This window comes from Gnatocerus cornutus, chromosome 5 (assembly GCF_029298725.1).
Source record: "Gnatocerus cornutus isolate USDA-ARS CGAHR chromosome 5, icGnaCorn1.1, whole genome shotgun sequence".
In the NCBI taxonomy this organism is placed as follows: Eukaryota; Metazoa; Arthropoda; class Insecta; order Coleoptera; family Tenebrionidae; genus Gnatocerus; species Gnatocerus cornutus.
Window position 1 is genome coordinate 4,880,971 of NC_142237.1, and position 14,721 is coordinate 4,895,691.

At 32.3% G+C, this 14,721-nt stretch overlaps 1 protein-coding gene across 1 annotated transcript; it reads right to left on the minus strand.

Moving 5' to 3' along the window:
• Positions 1 to 4,483: 4,483 nt before the first annotated feature.
• gcm (glial cells missing) lies at positions 4,484 to 12,180 on the minus strand. Its single transcript, XM_088037840.1, has 5 exons — positions 12,036 to 12,180; positions 11,121 to 11,461; positions 10,818 to 11,068; positions 5,550 to 5,646; positions 4,484 to 5,497 (listed from the first exon to the last, which is right to left on the minus strand). The coding sequence occupies exons 1-5, from the start codon at positions 12,044 to 12,046 to the stop codon at positions 4,620 to 4,622; spliced, it is 1,578 nt and encodes a 525-aa protein (XP_087893966.1). The 5' UTR covers positions 12,047 to 12,180; the 3' UTR covers positions 4,484 to 4,619.
• Positions 12,181 to 14,721: the final 2,541 nt, after the last annotated feature.

Consider the following 14,721-nt stretch of genomic DNA (forward strand, 5'->3'; position numbering starts at 1 on the left):
GTAATCTTATAGTGTTACACACACATCCATCCCTTCGACAAAATTCAAGGACAAGGTGATGCTTTCGGACACATCGGCAGTACACTAACCATTTCAGACTCGGCAAACGAAGCGTTTTTAGCATAGCATTTTATTAGTTGGACTACAGCTCAGAAAGAGTAGACATTGAAGACAGCGATATATCAAAAATAATGATAAAAAATAATACATAATATAAAAATAAAAACAAAAAATATAAAAGCAACAACAAACCAATTATTTAATAAAACAAAAAACAAACAAACATAAAATTAGCCGAAATTATTAAAACCAAGGCATTCCTTTGTCGCAACGCGAATTCACAAGCTCGGGTACCAAATTTGTTCAAATAATGATCTAAACTACAGTGAAACCTGTATAAAAAGGAATTGCAATCCGATGTTTACGTTTTAACAGTTTTCCGTTTTATACAATTTTTTTGAAAGCATTGTCATGTCTTCCGCAAAAAATTTCCAGCCAACAATTTGAAGCTTGAACTTAACATAGAGACCGATCTAAGAGCCAAAAATATGAAAAATTAGATAATTAATTCTAAATAATATCGTCCATATTTGATAAAAAAAAACTTTCAATCCCTTAATAAATTAAAATTTCAAGGCAAGAAATATGTTACGAATACCGGAAAGAAGGTAAAAGAAGAAAAACTAAGTGGAATGTGCGATGTATTTGTCAAGTGCTGTATGCCTTCGTTCTAAAGAATCCAATCTGTAAATAAAAATTTGCTTCTTATCTAACTGGACTGTGAATGAACCGAACAACAAACAGAAAAACTTGATGTTGTCTAAATTCGTAGTAAATCATAAATAAAGCCAATACACAAATCATTTTTGTTGTTCCTGACACTTTGGCCAATGGTCAACCTTCAATAAAGACATTTTTAGTAAGTAATCTCTTCAAATTTTAACACAACGTGAAAGTTATCCTATCACATCTGTTTTAATTTATTCTAATTGTTAAAATTGTTATAGGTGTATTGTAAATGTGCGCTAGCATTAGACAATTGAATATAAACAACCAATAAAAATGCAAGCAAAATAACAATCTTCAGCAGATTTTACCATTTTTTAAATCTGCCAACAAAAAGTTTTATAAATAAACTTTTAAAAAATTAGTTATTATTTTTACGATTTTTTAATAAAATTTAATAAAATTATTGACTAATTTGTATTGGTGAATATCTCATTATTTTTAATTAATATCATGGCGCTTAGAACAATTTGTGAATTTCAACGTCAATAATTTTTTTCTCATTTGTCAAGAAGACAATATTTAAGAACTCTCAATATCAAATTGCAAGTTTATTAACAAAGCTTAATAATATAGTTTTTGCAGTCAGGTTAATGTGACAATGTCTACTCGTAGATTTAAATAATTTCTCAAAATATGTAACTTGCCGCTGAGCCCGTTATTTAGGTATGTCAAGTCTTTAAATTTGAATGGACATCGAGTCGATTTCGAGACCAAATGGGCAAAGAAATGAAAGTTAGTCGTTTATTATCGTACAATTTCGTTCAGCTCACTTCTCGGACACATGTTATTTTTTTCCCCCACCATTATGGTCACAGAGGGTTGGTTTCAACCTAAGATGTACGCAATTTATCCACAATTTGGGCGATGCAGGCTTCATGTAAATTAGATCCTACATGATTATAAAAGAATTAACAGTGGAACGAACATGATATTCTTCTTGTTAAAGAATGGTTCTGTGTCGGGACGAAGAGCTTTTTACAAAAAGAATGTTATTTCCTGAGATATTTAGTTCTAAACTTGGCCAAATTTAACGATTTTCAACATTTTTTTTATCATACTGTCATTACTTTTTTTCAAAAAAACTCAACGTCCCGACATTAATTACTATCTTAACTGCAGTTTCACAAAATTTGAACTGATTTTTTTCACAGACAACGGAGTAATATCGAATTTTGTGAGGCCTGAAAACATACATTTTTCTGGAGGTAAATCGCCGCCTTAAAATGAAACCGTGCCGTGCCTTTCCACACAGGGGGAATTCGAAATGCAACCCAAAATACAGTTTTTAGGCGGCGTAAACTGAAAATGGTATTTTTAGGCCTCAAAAGCGACCTAAAAGTAAGCCTTTTCTGGCCGCAAATATTTTTGGCCGAGCTATGGTGGCGCCATCTATCCATAATTTCACATATTACATCAAGATATCGACATTATTCCGAAAAACGGCTGAATTGCAAGAAAACAGCAAAAATCTGCACGAAATCATCAAAATTCTTAGAGAAATCCGCTCATTTCGATGAGAAACGACAATTTCTCGCTGATTTTCGCCGTTTACTGGTTTGAATTCGGAAAGAAGAGCTCGAAATCTACAAAACCACCAATTTTTATCAAGATTCAACGGTTGAATCGCGAGAAAACAGCTGAAATTTGTACAAAATCGTCAAAATTCTTAAAGAAATCCGTTTCTTTCGATACTAAACGACGATTTCTCGCTGATTTTCGCCGTTTTCTGGTTTGAATTCGCAAAGAAGGGCTCAAAATCTACAAAACCACCAGTTTTAATCAAGATTCAACGGCTGAATTGCAAGAAGACAGCAGAAATCTGCACGAAATCGTCAAAATTCTTAGAGAAATCCACTTATTTCGATGCAAAACGACGATTTCTCGCTGATTTTCGCCGTTTTCTGGCTGGAATTCGCAAAGAAAAGCTCGAAATCTACAAAACCACCAATTTTTATCAAGATTCAACGGTTGAATCGCGAGAAAACAGCTGAAATTTGTACAAAATCGTCAAAATTCTTAAAGAAATCCGTTTCTTTCGATACTAAACGACGATTTCTCGCTGATTCTCGCCGTTTTCTGGCTTGGATTTGCAAAGAAGAGCTCGAAATCTACAAAACCATCAATTTTTATCACGATTCAACGGCTGAATCTCCCGAAAACAGAAGACATCTGCACAAAATCGTCAAAATTCTTAGAGAAATCCGCTTATTTTAATGCCAAACGACGATTTCTCTTTGATTCTCGGCGTTTTCTGGCTTGGATTCGCCAAGAAGTGTTCGAAATCCACAAAACCACCAATTTTTATCAAAATTCAACGGCTGAATTGCAAGAAGACAGCAGAAATTTGCACGAAATCATCAAAATTCTTAGAGAAATCCGCTTATTTCGATGCAAAACGACGATTTCTCGCTGATTTTCGCCGTTTTCTGGTTTGAATTCGCAAAGAAAAGCTCGAAATCTACAAAACCACCAGTTATTATGAAGATTCAACGCCTGAATTGCCAGAAAACAGCAGAAATCTGCACGAAATCATCAAAATTCTTAGAGAAATCCGCTTATTTCGATGCAAAACGACAATTTCTCGCTGATTTTCGCCGTTTTCTGGTTTGAATTCGGAAAGAAGAGCTCGAAATCTACAAAACCACCAGTTTTTATCAAGATTCAACGGCTGAATTGCAAGAAAACAGCAGAAATCTTCACGAAATCATCAAAATTCTTAGAAAAATCCGCTTATATCGATGCAAAACGACGATTTCTCGCTGATTTTCGTCATTTTCTGGCTTGAATTCGCAAGGAAGAGCTGGAAATCTACAAAATCACCAATTTTTATCAAGATTCAACGGCTGAATTGCAAAAAAACAGCAGAAATCTTCACGAAATCATCAAAATTCTTAGAAAAATCCGCTCGTTGCAGAGACGTATTCCAGCACTAGTGTCCAAATTTCGATATAGGCCATTCTGTAACTTGTTTTAGAACTAACTATTAGGTAGGTATGGTATAAACTTTCATGGACTAGCTTGTAGATGTATAAAAAACTCCAGAAATATCTTTGAATCTTCTGAAAATCTTTGAGCACAGTCTACATATCTTAAGTTGTTAAGTTACTAAGTCTATTTTTGAACAAAATCCGTTTTTAATTTTATAAGAAGGATCACAGAATGGTACAGCGTTGGATCTTTTTATGTGTTATTATTTTAGAATTAAAAACATTCTATTTTTATTCTCCAAATTTTCAAATCGGCTGTCCCAAGCAAAAACAAAGTATCTACTTTTTCAAAGAAATTTTTTTTAGCATTGCTATCGAAACGCGCGTCAGCATTTTTTGACAAAATTTGGTGTTTGGGAATAAATTGTAATTTTGATAATTATCTACTCTTTAATAAATTTTTTAGTGGGCCTAGAAATGACTCATTTAAAATGCCTTCCCAGATGATCTTAACGTTACACTTGTCATTTACTTTTTTATTATTTAAAAATCTTCAGATAAATGAAAAAAGTAGAGTTCAAATCATTCAATTTTTAAAAATACTGTGTTTTCAAAATGGACTTGCCAACTTAACGATCTAAGCCGACAATATTTAATATGAAGTTCAAAAATGTGCTGTAGAAGGAAATAAATATTAATTTACATTAGAGCAAGCAGTAAGTACGTTTAAAAAGAGGCCAAATGGATTGTTAAGTAAACCACAGGTGTATCACAAATCTATTAGTTTAATTCTACATCATATATACAAGTGTACAACAATAATATACTATACATACTCTATCATAATGAAGATCATTGAAATTAACTAGTGTAAAAGGCACTCAAAAACGTGAAAATACTGTATTATTGTGGATGTGAAATAAGATCAAAATTTTCATGAATATAATGCAAACCATTCGTGTTTGAAACACAATTATTAATTCGAAAGTCTAAGTCGCCGAACATTGCATTTTCATTATTTTTGCTCCCGTCGTAGACTGAAAGAAAATTATTGTATTCAGAATAATGTCCTAAATCAATATATTTCTCTTGATAATTTGCTTTATAAGCTTTTGAATTTTGAAACATTTCAAAGTTTTGCATATTGTCTTCAAAGTAAACTTTATTATCACCAGCAACATCAAAATTCGTTTGACTTTTGTAATCGCCATCCAGCAGCGTCTGTTGATAGTAGCTATGTGAAGATTTGTGGCCAGTGTACGACGATAACTCGTCAATTTTCGCCGTCTCCATGTACTGGTTTTGACTGATGGAAGGAACTAAATTATTGTTGAGACTTAGACTGTTATCAGGTGATTGACTTAGATTGAACCGACTACTTCCACTATTATTACTATCGTCATTGATCATGATGTTTTGACTCCAGTACTCTTCCGACTTGAATTCTCTATGGATGGTACCGCTCCCCAAATCCAACAAAGTCGAAGGCGACTTATTGATATCAGTTTGCGCGGTGGCGACGAAATCCGGCTTAATCGGTTGATCCAACTGGAAAATCTCCTCAGGTTGAAACAAATCCGCCGGAATGTTCGCAAAGTCGTACTGTTGATTCAAGGTGTCTACCGGATACGATTGCGCTTGTGCCGGTTCTTGCGTCCAGTAAGAGTCAAGAATCTGCGGCTGCTGGTAGTTGGGCGAGTGAGGGTTGTATTGTTGCAGAGTAGTGGAAATTACCGGCTGATAATTACAAATACATTCAAAAGGCGGACAAGAACAATAACCTGCAACGGAATCACTTTAATCTCTGTGCGCTTATAATTAAAATTCTATTACCTTTGTCTTGATCTGCTATCAGCGGAGGAGGGTTGAGATTACGTGGGCCCGAGGTCAAATCGCGACACTGACGCTTGGGCTCTCGGAGCGACATTAGCTGGAAGGAAGAAAAAACTCTATTACTATCTCAATCATCTAAGTCCAAACGCAATAAATTGAGTCTTGGGAATGTAACCAAGGGGTCCGATAATGAGAGGTTTGTCTAACACATGATTAAGCATCAGCAATTACCAATATTTCGAGACAAATAAAGTTACGGTTGATAAATCGACCACACATATGTAATTATACAGTGAGACCGACAATTTGAGGGGTACAAACCGGCAATTAATACTGGTAATCCACTAGAAGATGTAGTGTTGACAGAAACATATTTCTTCGTTGTTTTACATACCAATTTCATTAAATGTATATTTCCGTCTGTCTGGACTGTATTTCTTGGTGGTCAGGATGATGTCATCCGAAATATGAAGAAAATAAGCGACCTTGTTTCATTGATGTTATGGAAATAGCTGGTGGTAAACGTTTACAGTTTACACTTCAATGTATTATTTTATATGTAGTTGCTAAACAATTTATCTTTAGTATCTACCCGTTTTATGTAGTCATAATAACAAGGTTTTGTTTTATCGGTATTCTTTATGAAAAATTCGATAGACAGGATGTAGTAAACTCAATACACACGCAACTCGCTTGTCCCGTAATTTCACAGGTCTGCCAATTTACCGAAATTATCATCGATCTCGTGGACACGTTTGTTCTGATATAAATTGAATCAATTAACTAATTAATTACAGTAAAGTATGATGTACAATATTTTGAAGGTGTAAAAACAAATAATATGGTTTGTTAAAATGCTAAGCTTTGTTTTGATTGCGTGTTTTTCTACATTTTATTTTGTGATTCTCAAGTTTGATTATGATTGAGGGTACTTTTAATTAATATTTTTTCTAATTTGCTGTTTCCGCATTGGGTGCGTTACCATAGCTACGTCAAAAAATGTTGTAAATTGGGTTTAACAGGTAAATAGCATAAAATAGTATTTTTTATAACAAGTGACTTCAATAGTGTTTTATTTCACGCGTGGATCATTTATATACACGAGCCGAAGGCGAGAGCTCTAAAAGTCCACAAGTTTAACTTATTATATCTAATATCTAATGTCTTTTTAAAATCTTGGGTGTCTTTGCTATTACATATTTAATTTTAGTTTATTTTTGTTTGTTTTAGTTATAACTCCTTTTTTCATATTTGTCCTGTAATAGGCTACCGGACACCAGAAAAATCGATGCATTTTATTATGTTTATGAGTTACGTATACGCATGAATCAATTACCAAACAGATTTTTTGTTCTCCAAAGGTCGGAATTATTAGCTAAATATTCGTTTGAAATCCAGCTTCGCGCTGTTAGTTTAAATAAGTCTTCAGTGACTACGTCATAACTCCTTTCTATGCATTGAATTGAGAAAACGCATACGCCAACGGAATGTTGCATTGCTGAGAGTGAGATAGAGTAAGCGTTATAATTCCTAACTGGTTTCCGATTTATAGCACACTTGCGTCAACCAATCAGAAGTTTTGTTGTCATAAGTCAGCTCAGGAATCAACTGCACCGAACGTCATCTGTCCATTCACATTTTATGCATTCATAACCTCAATTCAAACTCAACTTCATCGTTTTCACCAATGACCTCGGCATTACCTACAGCCAATAGACGTCGACTAAATTGTTACGTCACCAAGGCGCGTGTTTGAAACTATCCATTTTTTAAATATTTTTAATGTTTTCAGACTGGACAGATTCATTTTTTGAAATTAAAAAAAAACAGTCCGGTAGCCTATTGGATTTTTTTTGTTGGGCAAATAGACTTATTATTACAATTAATTAATTATTATAATCCATTTATTTTGTAGAACATTTTATGTACAAACATAATTTAACATAACATTTCTTAAAGAAACTAGTTATTTTTATTTAAATGAAAGTAATTTATAAACTATCAATGGAACCTAAGCTAATTTAAATAAAAATAAAGAATCTCTTATCAAAAGTTTTTCTTAGAAGGGAAGCAAGCAGTGAAGCAAGGTTTTTATTTCCGAATCTTCGCGATAATGCCCTGGAGTACTTGCCTGGATTTTTAAATTAATAAAATAAAATTTTTAAAATATGTAGGAGAAGTACAAGGTCTTTATAAATGTTTCTAGCATCAAGGGTGGCTCTGGAATTCTGTCGTGAAAATTATTTATAATGTTACTTACTTTCAGTTACGTTTCAGTGACGTTTTTTAACAAATTTTTGATTTTCAGGTTTTAAACCACAACTAGAACAGTTTATTTCTCAAAACTTTGCTTAATGTTTGAGGTTAACTACAAATGTCAGTTGAAAAATTGAAACCCACATTTGTAAAGAGCGGCAAATTTCTTTGACATTTCTTAGCCACCTTCGATGCTAGAAACATTTATAAACAACTTGTATTTGTTTCAAAACTGCAAATTATTTGCGCGTATATTTAATCTCCGTTGCCGTCAAATTTTACAAAATGTCATGTTTTTAAAGAAAGAACACAATTATTCTGAAATCCGTTTTGCTCCATCTGGTCTGGATTCGAAGATATTTCGCGACGTGAGAATTATAAGTGATTTTTGTAAGAATTTAAATTGTGTTTTGAAATTTTTTGAAAACATTTTCTATCAAGTATAAAAATGTAGTAAGTTAATACTTTAACAAATCAAAAAGATATTAATATATCCTGTAATTTTTTTAAATAAATACTTAATAAATTAAAGAGATATCACTGATAACGTGAACACTGATCAATTTAATTCAAATGTTAGTTAGAACCTTATAGTTCTCAGGTCGCGATTTGTTCAATTCTTGTGTACAAAAATTTATTTTCTTTACTTTTTCATGAAACTTTGCAAAGTTATGGGATTTGCTTGAGAGTGTTTTGATGGCTCTGAACATTTATTTACTACTCGTAATTTTTTCCGGGCAATTTGGTGCCATTTTACGACAATTTTGCCTGAGGCGAAAAATTTATCTAAATTTATACGAAAACGTCTTCAAATTGACAATAATTTTTATCTGTTATCTATTTTATCTTTTATTCCAAGAGCATCTAGGTAAATCACTTAGGAACGCGAAATTTATCAAAAATCTAGAATTTTTGAAATTAATAATTTTACAAAATATTTGAAAGATTTTTTTTTTCTAAAAAGCACTTTATATTTTTTGTCATCTAACTTCTAGATGCAAGAGATAACACCACTATACTATGAAACTTAAGCAATTTGTGTTTTGTAATTTACCATCTGTATTGCTGTCGACATCTCTAATTGTTCTCTGGGTCATTAGTTCTAGAACACCCTGTATTATAGAGTTTCATGATTTTGCAAGCAAAATTAAAAAAAAAAAAAGTGAACGCGGGGTACGTAAAAAAACTTATTTTACAAATACTTCTGAATCCTGACTAGATAGAGCAAAACGAGCTTCGGATTTAGAATCAGGAGGCATTCTACTTTAGAAATGCCTTTCCACTTCTTCAGTCGACGATTTATTTTACGACATTAAGCCGACGATTTATTTAATTTTAGATTACCTTGGGGAAGTGTTGAAATTATGAATTTTTTTGGTAGTCGAATTTAAAATTTTGAAATTGAAGTTTTGACAATCGAAAAATTGCCTATTTAGATACCACTCTCGCCAACTGTCACTTTTAGAATTTATTTTGCTCTACTTTAGTACTTTTATGTTTCGTGAATAATTAGTATCATTGTTTTCGTCGCTTGTGCTTGATGAAGTCTAATTTAAACTGTAAATATCTAGTTTGGAGAAGCTATATTAAAACTTTGTATTAAATATTAACGCCATGTTGTAGTGACATGTGACCATTTTTCAAATCAAATGTCAAATTAGATTAACTTAATTTCAATTAAATTGTTGTGGAAATCGACCCAATTAGATTTTTTTTCGTAAATTTACTTTATTAAAGATTAGATATTCGCTTTGATAAATTTTGTGATCTGGTATAATGTGCAAGATTCAAGGTAGGAATTGCAAAAAATAGAATAATTATTAAGTTAATCGACTTCTTCGGCCCTAAATTCATAAGGCAATAGTTTAAAAAATTAAATGTGACAGATTTTTTTGGTGTTTCGGATTTTCTGTATAATTATGCAGTTGTTGCGCCATTTTCGATACAATTCATTTGTAGGTATTCAAAATAATATGTATTTCTCATATAAAGTTATATTTTTAACGCCACGGTTATGCAACCAACAATACAAAAAAGTTTTTTCTATTAGAATATTATGTGATTATGTTATTTTTGTTCAAGTTTTTATAAATCCAATATTTACACGTATTTTTGATAACAAATTCATTGTCAAAATGTGAAATAATTTGTGCATTCTGGTCACTAGTGTGGATCGGTTGGTTGCCTATGTTAAAATAATTTATAAATTAGATTGACTACTAAAATAAATGTCTTTTTCGACAATGCTAAAAAGAGAAATAATCAAAATTACTCAAATAATTTTAATTATTTTAAAAGTTGAAATTTGGGACTAAATATACCCAATTTAGAACTCTTCTCTAGGTAAAGCGAGTAAATTACAGATTTAAACTGTTTTGTGTTTTTAAGTTAAATTACAGCGAAATGCTTAATTTTTTATGGTTACTGTAATGTGCAATAAATGCAACAAAATTAGCATCTTTTACCACTTTTGACATGATTAGCATTCTGTGCTAAATTTCGAAATTTTTAAACAAGAAACAGAATTTCTAAACATTAAAAGAAACGAATTATTTTCTATTAAATTAAATTACTTTAGCACTTTACTCCTAAAACAATAAAATTTATTTTTGACTTACATATTTTTCAATTGTGCTAAATTCTAAAATTTCACACCAAAAACAGAATTTTTAGAACATTTGAGACGAAACTATTTTTTTTAAGATTATCTACGAATTTTTGTAATTATTTTTACAGTTTTAATTTCAAAACTGTAAAATTTTACGGTTTTAATATAATCTTCGAATTATTTATCAACTTTGCAAAAATTTCAGAACATTGCACTTTGAAGCAAACACAAATTAATTGGGCATTTCTGATAAAATGGCATGCATTCCATTCCAGAGTTAACTTGCATTGAGCTTATTCGCAGTAATTAGTAAATATTTGTAGAATTCAGATCTCTTTAGTTAACAACTATTGGCGCGTTTCTCAAAATCGGAAACATTAATTTAAACTAAAAACTCTCTGTACCTTATTTCCTAGAGCAGCTTCTTTCGCCAACAGCACCGCCAATCCTCGAACTCGCCTCCCACTCCCCAAACTTCGTCGAGCTTCCGACGTACTTTTGGCTTCCGGTCTCGGATGATCATGGACCCCCTTCGCTTGGAAAAAAATCGCATGATCCGTATGTCTCCAAAAATGCGTGACTGGATATCCGCAGTGTCCTCGACATGCCAGAATTTCCAATCTACCAGTACACTGCCGATTCGGACAAGGTTTACCTGTACAAAACGCATTTGAACACTTCAAAACCACAAAAACTGAACAACGAACCTTGTTGCTTCTTCCTGGCTTTATCACAAATAGCGGGTCGCAGATGCACCCTATCACCATTAGGTAGAGTACAACGTAAAGAACAGACTAGAACTCCCAGACAACTTTTTTTAAGTATGTGCACGTTGTGATTATTCGTGTTCCGCATTGCCCACCCGGAAGAGTGCCTCTTGGCGTCTTCATTGTCCGCTCGGTAAACCAGGCGACAGTGCCCATCAGCCCATTCGGAAAACGTGTCGAACTCATTGATTCTCGGTATTGCGCTATCATTAATGTCCCAGTCGGAAGACGAAGAGCTTGAGTAGACCCGGCACGACATGCCAGGGGAGGAGGGGGTATGCCTGTCAAGAAAAAAAAAAATTAAGATTACTTTGGGTTTCGCGCCTGACTTGGCGTTGAAGTCTCCGCGCGAATTATCGAATTCGGCACATTTTGAATGGAGGAATGTGATTTCTGAAGGGATGGTCGCATAAGTGGTATGGAAGGGAAGTGTAGTAATGAATAGATAATGAGCATTCGACCCACGCGAGTTTTGCACCGTAAAATTAAAGCGTGTAAAATCAACTAGTAATAAATTTAATCTCACTAAGTTATCGACTTCTTGGTGAATCGGTCGTAAAGTAGCTCGAGGCGTTTGGTTATTAAACAATCGTAATTTACTGTTGTCAATGGGAAGGTAATTATCATGTTCGATTAATTATAAGATATCTGATTTTAAACTCGTAAATAATTCTAGTCGAGTGGAATCAAGTACGCGCATTGGTTATTTTTAATCTCTGACAGGAAGTGATTTTCATTTTTTCGAGTCAAAAACAACAAGTTCTCGTGCGAAAGAAGTGGAATATTAAGATACTTGACAGGCGCCAGGAGGATTATCTTTTTAGTTCAGTTTTGTGTGACAAACAAGGTACTTACAGAATTACCATATCTTCGAAAAACGTCCACTAGTGTCCCAAATTTAGGTCGCGCCACCGCAATGGTCTAAAAACCACCACTTGACACATTCAACGTCACTTTGATCCTGACACTGAGTACACCCTATCCTTAGAAAGCTGTAAGGACGACTGATCCTGCAAACGCATGTTCATCCCTGGCAATAGAAAGCCACACCCTCCATCCCTTCCACCGGTTTCTAACGCACAATCGGCGAATAGAAAACGTGTCTGTTTTAAGGAACACCTCCTGGTTTTCGGAATCTAACACCTGATATTCGTTTGTAGGTTGATTGGCGGACGATTTAAGAGTGGGTGGTACCTGAAATATTCACTTTTTTGTTAGTTTACTACAATTAGCATCAAATGGTCTCGTTTGTTTAATTTATTGTGTGTTTGGTGCAGGTGGCAATGCTACTTTAATGCGACTTTAATAGAAGTCTGAAAAACGCACAAAAATGCTTTAATGTCATCAAATTGCATAGCGGTGCACAATGGCAAAGCTGGAGTAAAAACTGTGCCGAATCGATTTTTTTAAGAATTGAATTAATTGCTTTTAAAAATTGATTATTAATTATGCAAAGAATATAGATAAAAATTCCGCCAGGTTTCATCTGCTTACACTCTAATTAAGGAAATGGGAAAATTTCTTCTTATAAAAATAAAAGTAGCAGTCGCCTGCAATAAGTCGTTTCACCTGCTAATCTAAAATAAAAAATCAACTAGCAAGTATGGTTGATTTGAAAGCAGTATAGTGTGTTCTTGCATTTGCGACCGGTTGGTTTGCTTAAATTAATACCATCAACTGTATATTACTGACTGAAATCTCCAGGAACGCCATCAAAAAGCCATACACTTCACTTAGTATTTCTAGTCTAATTGCTGATGTATTCATTATATGGGTGGCTTATTATCAACTGGAATAATTTAATTAGAAATGCGCGCTTCTTGGGAGTATCAAAATTCTTGATATTTGCAATGTGATTTCTTTTTTTTATCAACGACAGTATTCTGGAATCGATTAAACGAATAAAATGCGGGAGGATCGGCATATTGCAAAGTGTACGATCATAAAATATTAGCTTTATTGCAAATTGCTGTTTACCTTATTGGTCGTAAAAATTTTTCTGGAAAAGTAAAATGTTGATATTTTTACATTGCTTTATTAATTGCTGAATTGTAAGACTTTATATTAACGCCAATATTTAAATCAAAGTTGTACGGATCGTTATTTGAGAAAAAAAATATTAAGGAAATTTAGGTCAAAATTAAAAAAAAAGTTTGATTAACATAAATTAAAATCTGTAGTACAAGGTGTTTATAAATGTTTTTAGTTTCAAGGGTGTCTCTGGAAATTCCGCTTTGAAAGTGATTTTTTTGTTGAACCTAAAAAATGTTGGTCACTTCTAATATCTATTATACAGTATGTCCCCGGATTTAGTTCAAAAGAGGAAAAAAAACGTTATTTTTTATTTTACCAAAAAATGACAAAGGAATAATATTTTTTGCTTAATTTAAAATAAATAAATCTTTAATTAAAACTTTAATATTATGAAGCTGTGTTCTTAAAATCGAAAAAACAAAAAATAACGAAGAACTTTTTTATTTTTAATTTTGCAAAAAATGTCAAAGGAATGAAATTTGTTCCTTAACTTAAACTAGTTTCCACTATTTGATTGACCCATTACCTGTTTAAGCACATAGTTCTATTCTAACTCGTAATTCTCTAAGACTGTTTCGAATTTTCTCAATTATTGTTAAGGATGAAATTGCATTTCTTTTCCAATTTTATAATACTTACAACATTATTGGGTAAATTTTTCTTTAATCTTTAACGCACTATTTGATATTGTGAATCCACAGCCTGCTATTATTTAAATACGATTACAAAATATAATAAATAAAAATAATGAAAAAATTAATTTTAAGAGTACAAACTCCTAATTTTGAAATTTTAATTGCAGATTTATCTGTTTTGAAATAAGCAAAAAATGTTATTCCTTTGTCATTTTTTTGTAAAATGGAAAATAAACTTTTTTTCCCTCTTGTGAACTCAATCCGGGGACATACTGTATGTACTTTGATTGACAGTTGACAAGTTTGACAGGTGACATACATATATGTATTGATTAATCGTATCTAATTAAAGAGACTGTCAAAACTTTATTTTATTTATTATTATTTTAACATTTTTAAGATTTATGTTACATTAATTTTTTTTTAAATTCCCAATTCTGCCTAAATTTTCTAGACTATGCATACACTTTTTCGATTTTTTGATTCCCCAAATTTTCTTGGGATTTTCTTTAGTCGTTTTCAAGTCTGAATTCTTCTAAATTTAGTAATCATTTCATTAATTCGTTTTCTTTGATTTTAGGTTGTACAGTGGGACTTCCCTTAAGCGGAAACTAGTGAAGGTCAAGATTTTGTCCGCTTACAAATTTTTAAAAATGTTTTTATAATAAAAATCTGTACTTAATAAATAAAGCGAAATTTCTTCAAACCAATAATTTACCTATTAACAATAAAAGATTAAAGAAATACAAGTACATAAACTGTTTTTGTAAAAATTCTTAAACATTACATATTAATTAAACATTAAGGATAAAAAATAAACATAACAATAAAACATTAAAAAAAAGAGCAGAAATGTAATTTAATTTTTTTCA